This window comes from Doryrhamphus excisus, linkage group LG17 (assembly GCF_037039965.1).
Source record: "Doryrhamphus excisus strain RoL-2023G ecotype Guam linkage group LG17, RoL_Dexc_Guam_v1.1, whole genome shotgun sequence".
Classification (NCBI taxonomy): domain Eukaryota; kingdom Metazoa; phylum Chordata; class Actinopteri; order Syngnathiformes; family Syngnathidae; genus Doryrhamphus; species Doryrhamphus excisus.
Genome location: NC_136373.1, coordinates 7,298,860 through 7,314,719, shown reverse-complemented (window position 1 = coordinate 7,314,719; position 15,860 = coordinate 7,298,860). Strand labels below are relative to the sequence as shown.

General features: G+C 37.6%; 2 protein-coding genes across 4 annotated transcripts in view; both read right to left on the bottom strand.

Annotated features, from left to right (window-relative positions):
- Positions 1-11,642: 11,642 nt before the first annotated feature.
- On the bottom strand, positions 11,643-14,041 carry LOC144901961 (microtubule cross-linking factor 2-like). Its single transcript, XM_078798002.1, has 3 exons — positions 14,017-14,041; positions 13,342-13,724; positions 11,643-11,906 (listed from the first exon to the last, which is right to left on the bottom strand). The coding sequence occupies exons 1-3, from the start codon at positions 14,039-14,041 to the stop codon at positions 11,763-11,765; spliced, it is 552 nt and encodes a 183-aa protein (XP_078654128.1). The 3' UTR covers positions 11,643-11,762.
- A 645-nt stretch (positions 14,042-14,686) lies between these two features.
- The window catches only part of mtcl2 (microtubule crosslinking factor 2), a 43,835-nt gene continuing 42,661 nt past the window's right edge, over positions 14,687-15,860 (bottom strand). For all 3 annotated transcript variants that reach the window (XM_078797579.1, XM_078797581.1, XM_078797580.1), the window contains exons 21-22: positions 15,005-15,272; positions 14,687-14,930 (exon numbers count right to left, since the gene is read on the bottom strand). In XM_078797579.1, the coding sequence (XP_078653705.1) occupies positions 14,692-14,930; positions 15,005-15,272 (507 nt within the window). In that variant the 3' untranslated portion in view covers positions 14,687-14,691. The remainder of the gene's footprint in view (positions 14,931-15,004; positions 15,273-15,860) is intronic.

The following is a 15,860-nucleotide window of genomic DNA, read 5'->3' as shown; positions in this document are numbered from 1 at the left end:
GAAAGAAGTTTGGGATGGTTATTGTGTGTAGCTGCTCTATAAGAGTCCACAACTCAATACAAAGGGCAGAAAATGAGCATAATAGGTCCCCCTTTAAACAACATGTGATCATTGGTCAATTGTGTAATTCATATCGTCCATTTTTGTAGTACCTCTGCTTCGATCCACTTCTTGTTTTGAGGTATATATGCCAAACATTTATTGATATATTTGGTCCAATATTGAGGACACTCTGAAAGAAGGAAGAGTGACCATGTTAAATGGGTAGGGCACAACGTTTGAGGTTTTTGAATCCACATCCAGATGAACAAACCTTCTCGTGTAGGCATGAGTGATATCATTTTCAAATGGCAATACTAATGTATTAATATCAAGCCCTTCAATTCTTTGGCGTACTAACCTTTATCAGACTGCTGAGCCTGTGAATGGAAGACAAATATAATTACTACCGAGCCCAAATTGTACATGAATGTCCTCTCTCTTTGGATATTGTTCACATCTTAATACTGCAAATCACAGTAAAAAAAAATCACATCCTAACTTTCATCTCCTTATGTATACAGGATCAGCAGACCAAATGTACATTTAAGGTTCCATTTACCTTCATTGAAGATGTTCCCATAGACACAATGTGGCAGGGCAGAATTTTGATAAAAGTAAAAAAAAACACACAATTGAATTCACAATTGAATTCAAGAAAGAAGAAAATGGTGCTACTATTTGAAAAATGGCATTGGGTAGGCCCGCCTTGCGGACCTTAGGAAGCAAAGTGCCTACAGCAAAAGTATATTAAATTCATAACCATTCTGAACAAGGATGCGGGATTCAGGCCAAAAAAAAAAATATATTTTTTTTAACTGTATAGAAAGTCTACTTCTGCCCACAACCTGAAGTAGACTTTATCCCTGAAGTAAAGTTTGACACCCTGTTACACCCGCAAACGTAATAACTGCCCACAAACATAATACAAATTGCATCTTTGAATGTAATAATCCTGCAAATGTAATAAATTTCCCACAAACGTAATAAAATTTGCCCACTGCAAACGTAATACTGAATTTCCTACAAATGTAATAACTATTACATTTGTAGGAAATTATTACATTTTGTTGTGCGAGTGTACATGTGCATTTTGGTTACAGTATATTATTGTACGTGTGATTTTGTGTGTATATGGGGAATAAATAAAAAAACAGAAATAAATAAATCAAAAGAAATAATAAAATATAATAATAATAATAGTAATAATAATTTTACTAAAAGAATTGTAATTCTCACAATTATGTTATCTTTTTAAATTTAAAATAAATTATAATTTAATAATTAAAGATTCCTTTAACATATTCAAATGATACTCTTTGAATAATATTTTTCCACAAAAAAAAGAAAAAAAAGAATTATCTTGTTAAAATCCTCAAAATGACAAAATGACTCCCTCATTAAAAGAAGAAAAAACAAACAACAACAACCACAAAGATCATTATTTTGTCTCATATTACATTTGTGGGAAGTTATTACACTTACACATTTTCACTTTCCCACATATGTAATAATTTGCAATAATAATTAATTTGTAATAACTATTACATTTGTAGGAAATTCAGTATTACGTTTTCAGTAGGCAAATTTTACACACCCCTGTTGTAAGAAACCTTAAATGTAAATATTGCTAATTGTTTTCTTATAAACATTATTGGCTTTCTGGAATGGATTCTACATTATTTCTTATGTGAAAAACCTATTTGGTTAGTGTCTGTTTTGGTTAGAGTCCTTAGTGACACTATCCAAGGTTCCAGTGTGTTTTTAAAGCTCACCACTCTCACACACTTCCAAAGCATTTTCTCTCATATATTTGTCATTAATGTATGTATCGTTTTAAAAAGTCCGGTGGTCAGTTCAATTCCCTTGCAAAAACGTGTTCAGAAGTGCGCAGAGTGTGTGTTGCTTACAGCTTCTCCCAAGAACACTCCTCCAGACACAAACAGGAACAAAACGATGAAATGACCAGATGCCATCTGTCAAAAAAAAAATATGTGACACATCATCATGAAGAATAAAAAATAAAAGATTAGACTGGAAAGTTTTTTTTCAGGCTATGAAAAATTAATTAATGTCTCACCTTGACAAGATGTGGAAGTGGCGTTTCGGAATTCCGGGCAGCTCAACCTGATTCGTTTTATGCTCCTCTCAGTGAGCTGAAAAATTATTATTAAATGAATTCTAATATTCTTTAAAGTTGTTTGATGATTCAATATGTTTAATATAGCTGGGTGCGCCCCCCCTTTGGGGGCCGCGCAGACCTGGCCCCTACCCATTGTGAAGCCCTCGGCGAGATTTAATGTAGTTGACATGAGCTTCAAATAGGATTAGTGTTAATTCATAAGATAACATGTCCCTCAAATTGACATGCCTAACAAATATTAACATAATATTAATACAAAATAAATACAGTTACATGAAAACACAAATTGTGTAAATAAGTAAATGAATACTTGGAAGAGTTATAAGATTTTATATGTTGACTGCTTGAGGCTCCTCTGGGCTGGAAGGGACGGGAGCGCTTGTGACGTCACCTGACGACCCAATATTTGCTGAGGCTGGACTTAAATATCTCCAAAGTCATCTCTAATGTTGTCATGTGACCAGAAGTGACAAGCCAACATAATTCCTGAGTACCTTGCAAGTACTTTGAAGAAACTGGAGTGTTTAAAGTAGCTTTTGGGAAGCTGACATTCATTCATTCATTTTCTAGTCTAGTCGCGGGGGGTGCTGGAGCCTATCCCAGCTGTCTTCGGGCGAGAGGCGGGGTACACCCTGGACTGGTGGCCAGCCAATCACAGGGCACATATAGACAAACAACCATTCACACTCACATTCATACCTATGGACAATTTGGAGTCGTCAATTAACCTAGCATGTTTTTGGAATGTGGGAGGAAACCGGAGTACCTGGAGAAAACCAGAAGCTGACATTTTTTTGTCATTATAGACAAATGAGGGAGGACATGGTAATGGTTTTATTTCATTTGAACATGCATCAGATTCCAATTGAGTGCATCCCATAATCAGTTCACAGTTCCACATGTCCAAAAGGAGTAGGAAGAAGCAAAGCTTATTAAATCCTACCCCTCCATCTGGTACTTTTACAATCAGTAACTGTTACATTTGTTCACTTCCTGCTTTCCTAATATAGTTTAATTTTTTTTTTGTCCCGTACCGAAGTAGGAGGTGATATGACCAAACACTGACATAATGTGTACCATAGTAAGTGTCAATATAGTGATATATATAGCACATCATGACTGGTTCAAGACTCTTCATCCTTGTATTTAGCAAACATCAACTGCTTGTATTGTTTCTTGAATTGGCTCATTGTTGTGCATTGTTTGACTTCCTTACTCAATCCATTCCATAGTTTGATTCCACATACTGAAATGCTATGGCTTTTTAACGTAGTCCTAGCATATACAGTGAAGAAAATAAGTATTTGAACACCCTGCTATTTTGCTATTTCTCCCACTTAGAAATCATGGAGGGGTCTGAAATTTTCATCGTAGGTGCATGTCCACTGTGAGAGAGATAAACTAAAAAGAAAAATCCAGAAATCACAATGCATGATTTTTTAACAATTTATTTGTGTGATACAGCTGCTAATAAGTATTTGAACACCTGAGAAAATGAATGTTAATATTTGGTACAGTAGCCTTTGTTTGCTATTACAGAGGTCAAACGTTTCCTGTAGTTTTTCACCAGGTTTGCACACACTGCAGGAGGGATCTTGGCCCACTCCTCCACACAGATCTTCTCTAGATCAGTCAGGTTTCTGGGCTGTCGCTGAGAAACACGGAGTTTGAGCTCCCTCCAAAGATTTTCGATTGGGTTCAGGTCTGGAGACTGGCTGGGCCATGCTAGAACCTTGATATGCTTCTTACGGAGCCACTCCTTGGTTTTCCTGGCTGTGTGCTTCGGGTCGTTGTCGTGTTGGAAGACCCAGCCACGACCCATCTTCAATGCTCTGACAGAGGGAAGGAGGTTGTTCCCCAAAATCTCACAATACACGGCCCCAGTCATCCTCTCTTTAATGCAGTGCACTCGTCCCGTCCCATGTGCAGAAAAACACCCCCAAAGCATGATGCTACCACCCCCATGCTTCACAGTAGGGATGGTGTTCTTCGGATTGTACTCTTCATTCTTCTTCCTCCAAACACGCTTATTGGAATTATGACCAAAAAGTTCTATTTTGGTCTCATCTGACCATAAAACTTTCTCCCATGACTCCTCTGTATCATCCAAATGGTCATATGCAAACTTAAGACGGGCCTTGACATGTGCTGGTTTAAGCAGGGGAACCTTTCGTGCCATGCATGATTTCACATCATGACGTCTTAGTGTATTACCTACAGTAACCTTGGAAACGGTGGTCCCAGCTCTTTTCAGGTCATTGACCAAGTCCTGTCGTGTAGTTCTGGGCTGATTCCTCACCTTTCTTAGAATCATTGAGACCCCACGAGGTGATATCTTGCATGGGGCTCCACTCCGATTGAGATTGACCGTCATGTTTAGCTTCTTCCATTTTCTAATGATAGCTCCAACAGTGGACCTTTTTTCACCAAGCTGCTTGGTAATTGCTCCGTAGCCCTTTCCAGCCTTGTGGAGGTGTACAATTTTGTCTCTGGTGTCTTTGGACAGCTCTTTGGTCTTCGCCATGTTACAAGTTAAAGTCTTACTGATTGTATGGGGTGGACAGGTGTCTTTATGCAGCTAACGACCTCAAACAGGTGCATCTGATTCAGGATGATACATGGAGTGCAGGTGGACTTCTAATGGGCAGACTAACAGGTCTTTCAGGGTCAGAATTCTAGATGATACACAGGTGTTCAAATACTTATTTGCAGCTGTATCACACAAATAAATTGTTAAAAAATCATGCATTGTGATTTCTGGATTTTTCTTTTTAGTTTATCTTTCTCACAGTGGACATGCACCTACGATGAAAATTTCAGACCCCTCCATGATTTCTAAGTGGGAGAAATAGCAAAATAGCAGGGTGTTCAAATACTTATTTTCTTCACTGTAAGTGTTTCAAATGTAGTTCTTCCCTGAGATCATATTTCTCCTCTCTTGTAGAGAAGTATTGGATGACATTTTTAGGGAATTGGTTATTTTTAGCCTTATGCATTATTTTAGCTGTTTGAAGATGAACTATATCAGCAAGTTGAAGTATTTGTGATTTTAGAAATAAGGAGTTAGTATGTTCTCTGTAGGCGGCATTATGAATTATCCTTACTGACCTTTTTTGCAGTACATTTAGTAGTAGAGTGAAGATTGCTTTTATAGTTATTAGCTCATATTTCCACACAATAAGTAAGATATGGTAGAACCAGAGAGCAATAAAGAGTGTGGAGTGATTTCTGATTGAGAACAAATTTTTGCTTTGTTCAATATTGAAATATTTCTGGACACCTTATGTTTCATGTATTGTGATCCTCAGAAATGTATTTTCGTTCACATTTACATCTTGTTGTGGTTAAATGATGATGATGCAATACTTATGACAAAAAAAAGGGACACTGATTAAACCGACAGACAAGATTGTTTTGCATATTGATTTATTATTTAGTTATTCAAGCAGCAGAGCTGTTAGTAGATATTTCAGCCATCATGTCATCGAGGCTTGACAGGCTGGGGGGGGGAGGAAATGATGTGAATATGTGTGTGTGTGGGGTGGGGGGTCCGATTAATGTAAGTCAATATCCCTTTGACAAATAAACGGCTTCAATTGGTCGCAAATGGCATCATTGAAGCGACCTACAAAGTGACAGAAGAAAAGACGTTTCTACAAACTTAAAGGTAACATTTTCAGGACAAAAATAATCAACATCCAGATCACAAAAAAATAATATTTACCCTGCCAGTGAATCTCCATGCAGTTTTCTCCGTTATACCAGTTGTCGGGCTGCCCCCTTCCCCAGGGAATGGCAAAAAAAATGGTACCATCGGTCCACAACCAAGTACCTTCCTGAAATAAAAGACATCCTCAGAGCCGCTGCAATTCTATGATACGTAAAATGATAATAAAGGGCATTAAGCATGACCATTTTTGTTATTTAAAACAATGCAATAATTATTTTGCATTATTTACAAACAATAAGAATAATGTAAACAATAATGAAACAAGACTTGTAGGAAATGAATGACCCACCTTAGCGTGATCGTGACCCCCCACCCAAGTTAATGTCGGACGAGGCACCAAACTCATGAGGAATTTGAGCTCGTTTTCACTGTGAAATGAGGCCAAGTTTCCACCCAAATTACGGCAGTAGAGCTAATCACCAGCAAATAAACGACAAGACACACATTGGTCTTCATACTCCAAAAACAGGATGGATTAATATCGATTATTTTTGTTTAGTTTTGTACCTCAGCATCGATCCACGTCTTCTTTTGAGGCATAAACTCGTAACAGGTATCACTATATTTATTCCATTGTTCAGCACACTCTGAAAGTTAAGAAGGTTAGGGTTAAGAAGCTAAGTCACAACATGTGAGGGCTTTGTTTCCGGGTCCGAATCCAACAACAACAACAACAAAACTTCTATGCATGAATGAGTGAGACAATTAATTTGAAATGGTAATTAAGATAAAAGCAATTCTATTTGTATACTAACCTGTATGAGACTGCTGGACCTGTGAATATAAAACAAACACCATTACCGTTACTGAAAGTAACATTGGTGGAAGCAGTGGAGCCCACACAAATTTGGGGCCCATTTAGGGGCGAGGACTTGGTAGGGTGTGGTGAGTTTGCTCAAAATTTTGGGAGGAGTACCGACTTTTAGTGCAGGAGGAACTTTTGTTGTGTGCGGGTCTGCGTGTAACCCGGGTGCGCGTCAGTCTCGGCACTTCACCGGTTCGATTCGGCTTTAAACTTGCTAGCGCACACTGATTTCAGAAGTAATGCCAAACTGACTGACGAGTGTCTCCATTTATTTTGTCTCCTCTCCAGGCACGGAAGAGGCAGCGGATGCGGGTAGAGGGGCCCGGCAAAGGCGGGCAAACCTGCTTTTAATTCTGGTTTTCAGTTAATAATGTGAAAATATTTGTAAAAAATGCAAAATGAAATAAAAAACATGACTTATGGATACCAGAATTCTGGTAAAACAAGCTTTTTTTTTGGCTTGAAATAAGCTATGAAAATAACTGTTATAAAAATGTTAACATTTGCATTACATGGATGTCATCGCTACTTATATCGGCTGATTTCATTATCGAGATATCGGCAGCATAAAACCTTGATCGGAACATCCCTAATCTAAGATCTACATGATTTCTTATGGGAAGAGTTGATTTGGTTAGTGTCTGTTTTGGTTAGAGTCAGAGCTTCTGGAACAAATTAATGACACTATCCAAGGTTCCAGTGTATTTTTAAAGCCCACCATTGTCACACACACACACACACACACACACACACACACACACACAAAGAAGAAGCAAGCAGCCCATAGAGACAGCATTTTCTTTTACATATTTGTCATTAATATCTGCTTTTTGCTGTCATTTTAAAAGCCCTCCACGTCTTTGGTCCAGAAATGTGCAAAGTGTGTGTTGCTTACAGCGTCTCCAAAAAACACTCCTCCAGACACAAACAGGAACAAAATGATGAAATGACCGGATGCCATCTGTCAAAAATAAAAGTAACACATCATCATGAAGAATAACAAGTAGATTAGATTGGAAGTATTTCTTCAGGCTAGTAAAGTACAATTTATGGCTCACCTTGATGCGATGTGGAAGTAAGGAGATACGGGACGGCTTAACCTCTTCCGTTTTATGCTCCTCTCTGTGAGTTTTTGGCTCAGAAACCTGAAAAATGAAAATGAAGGCTGTAAAAAGAATTATAATATTCTTTGATGCTGTTTGATTATTCAGTATTTCTCATTCATTTGGGCGCGTCCCCCTCGGGGGCCATGCAGAGCCAGCCATACCCACTGTGGCGCCCTTGGCAAGATTTTATACGGTGCCCACGTCCATTGGCGGTTTACATGCATTTAACAAAAAAATAAATAAAAAATCAAATAGCATTTATTTTACCATTATATTCAACATGATATTTAATTAATAATATAACATGTCACTCAAATGACATGCTTAATAAATTAGAAATAAAGGCCAAAAATATTATACAATATTAACATCATATGACAAGGACATAAAAAAGTGTGTAAATAAGTAAATTAATTATAATAATAGTAATAAAAATTTATATGTTGACTGCTTGAGGCTACTGCATACCGTGTTCAATTCGTGCGGTTGAGCAATCTCAGGAGTTTTTGCAGAATTCTTACTTATTCTTACTATTTCTTCCATAAAAGCTGATTTACCGTCAACAAATGATAACAAACATAAACAACAACGGCGAATTTCTAAGCAATGGGAAACATGGGATCGTTGTGAGTGGTTTTGTCTCGATGTTACAATCGTTCATTACACCTGAACTCATCACATTTTCACACGTTCAAGAAACCTGGTTTCAACAGGATGGAGCGGAAATCATCGCAGCATGTGCCAGAATTGTTCGGTAACGTTCCCTGGCCCCCGAAAGCCATCAAGAATGTTTTTGACTAGGACAATTTAACTGTAATAAAAATAAAAATAAAAATAAAAATAAAAATAAAAATAAAAATAAAAATAAAAATAAAAATAAAAATAAAAATAAAAATAAAAATAAAAATAAAAATAAAAATAAAAATAAAAATAAAAATAAAAATAAAAATAAAAATAAAAATAAAAATAATCTTTGCAGAATTGTTGTAATTCCGTCACATTGGAGGGTTTTTCACCCCACTGCGTCACCTACAGGAAATACAGCGGATGAGACCAAAGCAGTGTTCGGTCGAAATCGGGAACAAGCCAAAATTGAGACAGATGAATCGAAAAGACAACCATGACACAATAACACAATGAATCCATGTGACAATTCCGACATTTATTTGGGAAGTCTATGACAAACATTAATATCATTCTGATGGAACGGAAATCATCGCAGCAAGTGCCAACATTGTTCAGTAACCGTGTGACGTCAAGATTCGGTAACGTTTCCTGGGCCCCATCAAGAATGTTTTTGACTATGACAATTTAACTGTAAAAATAAAAATAACTCATCTTTGCAGAATTGTTGTAATTCCGTCACATTGGAGGGTTTTTCACCCCACTTTCACATTGAAAATTCCGACATTTATTTGTGAAGTCTATGACACGCAGTGGCCGTTTATATCATTTTGATGCAGCGGAAATCATCGCAGCAAGTGCCAGCAAGGTTCGGTAACCGTGTGACGCCAAGATTCGGTAACGTTCCCTGGCCCCCGAGATCCATCAAGAATTTTTTTGAGTATGACAATTAAAAAAATGAAAATAAAAATAAAAATAAAAATAAAAATAAAAATAAAAATAAAAATAAAAATAAAAATAAAAATAAAAGAAAATAAAAATAAAATAAAAGAAAATAAATAAAATAAATAATCGGAAACAAGCCAAAATTGAGACAGATGAATCGAAAAGACAACCATGACACAATAACACAATGAATCCATGTGAAAATTCCGACATTTATTTGTGAAGTCTATGACAAACAGTGGGCGTTTATATCATTTTGTTTTACAAGCTACATCAGACATCTCAATAATCTTGAAAAGGTTCAAATTGTGTTTTTCCATCAGCTGCAAAGTCTAGCACTCAGGAAAGTGTGGTGAATAAAGGGAGAGAGCTACATATTTCTACAGCGATCCCATCGAGATCAGCTGTTGACATTCAGCTTTCCTCAAAACAATCATCCAAAATCATATTAATAACTTTAAAAAAATTACTTTTACATCCACAATACACCAGAATCATGTTCCTTTTTTATTTATTTAATTAAGATTTTTTTTTTCAGAGTCAAGCATATTATATTGATAATTCCTAGCTAGTTTACAGTCAGTCTTTCCGCTTCAATCCAAATATTAACTAACACTATGAACTTCTAGCTAGAAATTAATGTACATAGCGCCAATAAATGTTTATACATTATTATAAAACCAAACCTGTGACATCACTAGTAAAAAAATTCCATTCATTCATTTGTGAATATGAGTGATGTAAAAGTGACAATTAATTAATCAATGGACTAATAACCTAATTAGCGTTAAAACTCTTAAAGAAAAGGCAGATGTGATGTGAAAAAATGACGTCAACCTTTTCGAGGTATGTCACCGCAACACTTTCTAACATGCATGTTTGCAATCTACCATCATAAGAACGTGGATTCTTACTGGCAATAATCACACTTATGAGATTAATCAAAGTGTTATCTCATGCAATGTTATTTGCCACTACAAGTAGCTGTGGTCCAAAAAGCACCATTAAAAAAAACATTACAAAAACTGGATAAATAGAAAAAAAAAACTAAAAAAAAGAATATATTTCCCAGAAATAACACTGGTATAAAAGGTGCACTCGATAAAGTATTGTATTCCTGTAAACCATTTGTTGTTGTCGTCCCTCCACTGTGGTAAATATACAGTACAGTGTAGCTTTTATTGTGCATAAAAAAACAATCTTGGTCACTGAAATGAAAGGCCTGTTGGGTTTGTTTTTTTTTTTCTACATGGAGTCCAGTTTTGGTGCGAGACAATGTAACAGGCACTTTTTCATATGGAATGAAAGCTAAATAGACAGCATAGAAATACATAAGCTCACTGCTGTTCTTATCCTCATATTGGATGTTTTTTTCCCCCCCAACAACAAGAAAGAGGCAACATATATTTGAACTCAAACCACACCAGAAATGTAAATATTTTTTGCTGAAATGCTTGAAATAGCAAATACTTTGAGGGTGTTTTCACACTAGCGCTATTTGTTGTTTTAATCAACTCCCCCACCCATGGGTGCCAAATGACGACACATAACAAATGACATCATGTTCACATAATTGGGGTTTTCAATTAGCTTAGCTTGGAAATAAAACAGGCACTTTGGGTTTTTTGTTTTTTTTTTAAACCCATGGTCAAATAAATAAGAATGCAAATTGAGTTCTTAGAGCTGATGTGGTTTTGTTTATATTGTGTGTACACGTCACACAATGGTTCCCATATTTGGAGTCATATACTCTAATAAAGTATCCAAAGTACAACAATCGTCAATAAAAGCTGCGTTCACACTTCGATATTGGTTCGGTATGGTACGTCCGGGTCAACAATCTACAAAAAAGACACACGGCGCACACTTCGCTTATCATTCACACTGGTATTTGTATTGATCGGGAAGCTTTTGTAACTGGTTGCCAGTTTACCCAGTCCAAGACCAGTCAGCCCAATTCTCTGCTAAAGTGGAAAATGTATCTGTTTCTCTGTTCTTCATTTTTTAAATGTATTATAGAAGTATCGGATCGGGACTCGGTATCGGCCAATACTCAAAATCAAATGACTCGAACCCAGTGGGGAAAAAAAAACCAGATCGGGCCATCTCTACTTTTAATGGAACCAGACATGACGAGTGTGAACGCACCCCAATAGTCTTAATAATCTTCTGTGTGGTTTTACTGCATGCAGAAATGACAAAAAATAACCAAAAAGTAAAAAGGTGAAGTAGTGAGGAGCAGAGGTGGTCGTTTCTTGACTAAAGTATGACTGCTGGTATAAGTGGAATAGCAACGTGTCCTATGTTTGCTAGTGGTTACATGAAGAGATGGGAGGGAATGTGTTGAGTGTTGGATAGAAGAAAGTGGTGTCACTCGGCCAAAGTGTCTCCTTTCTCCTCGACGGAGGCCGAGGAGTCATGCGGGCGGTGTTTGCACTGTCCCAGTGAGTTGCGAGAGACTCGAGAAGGTCTGGCGAGAGAGAAGGACTGAACGATGCAGTCACAGGGTCCATCCTAGGAGACGAACACAAACAATAACTCACTTTTTACCAACCTCTGTTATGATAAATCCACATCCATACGCATATGGAAGATTTGGACGAGACCAGCGATGTTGCTTGGTCTACAGCAGTGATTCCCAAAGTGTGGGCTGTGGCCCCCGGATGGACCATAAGAGGTCATTAAAAATATGATTCATGTTTGCAAATATTATTTTTTAAATTATTTTTATTCTAAAACATTTATTGCACGATTAAACAAACAAATATTTATAGGCCCAAGTAATAACCTATGCAGTGTTATTGACCTGCCACAATATTTTAGGAACCTTATACAGTTTATGATTGGAACGTAGCTCTCTGGTCATCATGCCAGTCTTGAATGCAGTTATGAAAAGTATGATAATTAATTAGATTAAAAGTTTGGGCTTCCTTTATCTCCCTGCTTTCATTTCAATCCTGAATCAAATAATAATAATAATTATTGTTCGATTCAGGATTGAAATGAATAATAACGTAATAAATTATAAATAAATAATATAAATAAATAATAATAATAATTTTTAAATATATTAAATATTACAATAAAATAAATAAAACAAAATAAATTATTAATAATATTTATTATTGTTTAATTGTTTTGTTGTAATAATAATAATGAAAATTATTATTTCTCTGGTCTCCAAGCTAATAATAATAATTATGAAATTATTATCATTATTAATAAGAATAATTATTGTTAATATATGTAATATATTACTAATATTAATAAGAATTATTAATAAAATAATTATTAAATTATAATTACAAATTAAAAAAAAATATTATTATTAATGATTACTATTGTTATTATTATTAATAATAATCTATATATAATTTTATTATTTATTATTTATTATTTATTATTTATTATTTATTATTTATTATTTATTATTTATTATTTATTATTTATTATTTATTATTTATTATTTATTATTTATTATTGTTAAGTTAAGTGCTCTGAGAAGGCAGCATTTGGTCTATGTACTGTTTATAGGACAAAGGTGAGCCGCAGACATTTTTTTGATTTTCAAGTGCGCCCTGAGCTGGTAAAGTTTGGGAACCCCTGATCTAGAGACAGTGCCAATGAAGAGAAGACAGGAAGCAGAACTGGAGATAGCAGAGATAAGGATGCTGTGGTTCTCATTGGGAGTGACAAGGATGGATAGGATCACAAGTACATCAGAGGGACTGAGATGGTTAGGACATGTCCAGAGGAGAGATAGCGAATATATTGGTAGAAGGATGCTGCCAGGTAGGAGGCGTAGAGGAGTGAAGGAGGACATGAGGGTAGTTGGCGTGAGAAAGACAGGGTTGGATGGAAGCAATATTCCAAGCTTTTCCAAGTTCTGAATGAAACCTGAAAGAATGAAATCAGGGAAAAGAGTCTAAGAGTAGTACGCAATCCTCACCTCGGTTCCATATCCTGCTGTGTTGTGATTTCCCGCCACATCCTTTCCACCTCCCATGATACTGACCATCTCGTCCCCCGCCGTCTGCCTCATGAACCTCTTGTTGATAATCCGGCTCACATTGTCGTTGCCGCCGCAAAGTCCAGCTAAGGCTCCGAGACCTTCTGGCTTGGGCTCTTCCACGCAGTTGAAGTCGCCAACAACGAGAGCATCTCTTTGCATCCTCTCTCCTGGCAAGGGGACACCCTCCTTGCGGGTGCTGCAAACATTCTTGAAGAAGTCCTGCACCAGGCCCCCGAAGCGCTGAGTGTTTGGGTCGGAGCCGCAGACGGATACAAAAGAGGGTTTTCCTGCAGCGTGAGGATGCCTTGCTGGACTAGCACCTAAAACACATCATTGATCATCATCAGATCATTCATTCATTTTCTACCGCTTATCCTCACGAGGGTCTGGAGCCTATCCTTGCTGTCAGGTACACCCTGGACTGGTGGCCAGCCAATCACAGAGCACATATAGACAAACAACCATTCACACTCACATTCATAGCTATGGACAATTTGGAGTCACCAATTAACCTAGCATGTTTTTGGAATGTGGGAGGAAACCGGAGAACATGTAAACTCCACACAGAGATGGCCGAGTGTGGAATTGAACCCTGGTCTGCACGCATTCGACTGCCGTGCAGCCCCCCTTTCGACATCTCTTTGCATAAAATTTGATTGATGTGGTTGCGGATCAAATTGTTTACTAGAAAGAGATTTAAATCTGTACTTATTATAGATAAAAATCTGCAATTAAATGTGATTAATTATGAGTTAACTATGAAGAAAAATGTGATTAAATTAATCAGATCAGATGGTCATAAATTCTGATTCTGTCCAACAATGTCCAATAATGAGTTAATGAATACTGTATATCAGAGCTGCACGGCGGATCAGTGGTTAGCACGCAGACCTCACAGCTAGGAGACCAGGGTTCAATTCTACCCTCGGCCATCTCTGTGTGGAGTTTGCATGTTCTCCTCCGTGCATGCGTGGGTTTTCTCCGAGTACTCCGGTTTCCTCCCACATTCCAAAAACATGCTAGGTTAATTAGCGACTCCAAATTGTCCATAGGTATGAATGTGAGTGTGAATGGTTGTTTGTCTATATGTGCCCTGTGATTGGCTGGCGACCAGTCCAGGGTGTACGCCGCCTCTCGCCCGAAGACAGCTGGGATAGGCTCCAGCACCCAGTAAAAAATGAATGAATGAATATACTCATAATGAATATTTAACGCTACAAAGGACTGAAAATATATATAAATACAGTGATGGATAGATACTTTCATACATTCATCTCCAAGACAAATTCAGATGTCCAATATTTTACCTCCATCACCCCTCCAGAGTGACTCCGTGCTCCCAGCATGCTCCACCACACTAAACAGGCTGGAGAGGCCGTCAGTGAGGCCGCTTAGTACGGGGCTGTCCCTGGTGGTGGTTGAGCGAGCCCAGGCTGAGCCTCCGCTTCCACTGATGGCTCTCTGCTGGAGGCTCCACAGGCTGCGGTCTCTGGATGTTGGACCTCCATCCAGCCTGGAGGTGGAGCCTAGAAAATCAAACCAGATTGAGGGTACAAAGAAAGTCGCTAAGAAGTGTACTGTTATTGAGAAGTCCAAATACCAGCGGACACCCGACGTTGGAGTTTCGGAGAGCCGAACTTAGGTGAACAACAGGGTCTGTCGATTCGGCTGTGAACTTTATCGAGGGATGTCGATATCTGTCGAGTTCGAGCTGACGCTAATGGCGAGGTGGTTGCAGATGACGGTCGAGGAGACCAGGCTTTGGAGTGCAAACCCGCGCCTCTGCTGCTGGGGAGGGTGTCGGTTTGAAGTCCGATGCTGACACACTGAGCGGTCGTCTGCGTGGACCTGCTGGACATGCCGACCACCTGGGAAAGAAATAATTACCCCAAATTACGATGATGTAATGTGCTAGTTTTGATGAAGTAATGGTTTAATTTCATTTGAACATGCATCAGATTACAATTGAATGCATCACATAATCAGTTCACAGTTCCACATGTCCAAAAGGAGTAGGAAGAAGCAAAGCTTATTAAATCCTACCCCTCCATCTGGTATCAGTAACTGTTACATTTGTTCACTTCCTGCTTTCCTAATATGTTTTTTATTTTTTGTTTTGTTTTTTTTGTCACATACCGAAGTACGAGGTGATATGAGCATCCAATGACATAATGGGTACCATAGTAAGTGTCAATATAGTGATATATATAGCACATCATGACTGGTTCAAGACTCTTCATCCTTGTATTTAGCAAACATCAACTGCTTGTATTGTTTCTTGAATTGGCTCATCGTTGTGCATTGTTTGACTTCCTTACTCAATCCATTCCATAGTTTGATTCCACATACTGAAATGCTATGGCTTTTTAACGTAGTCCTAGCATATAAGTGTTTCAAATGTAGTTCTTCCCTGAGATCATATTTCTCCTCTCTTGTAGAGAAGTATTGGATGACAT

What these genes read in the sequence shown, in the direction of transcription:
- LOC144901961 (XM_078798002.1), bottom strand. Translation starts at nt 14,041, where the DNA reads ATGTCGAAAGGGGGGCTGCACGGCA. An exon ending in GAAAGGGGGGCTGCACGGCA is followed by an intron (nt 13,725 to 14,016) that starts GTCGAATGCGTG and finishes GATGTGTTTTAG; the next exon opens with GTGCTAGTCCAGCAAGGCAT. An exon ending in CAGCAGGATATGGAACCGAG is followed by an intron (nt 11,907 to 13,341) that starts GTGAGGATTGCG and finishes TTCGTCTCCTAG; the next exon opens with GATGGACCCTGTGACTGCAT.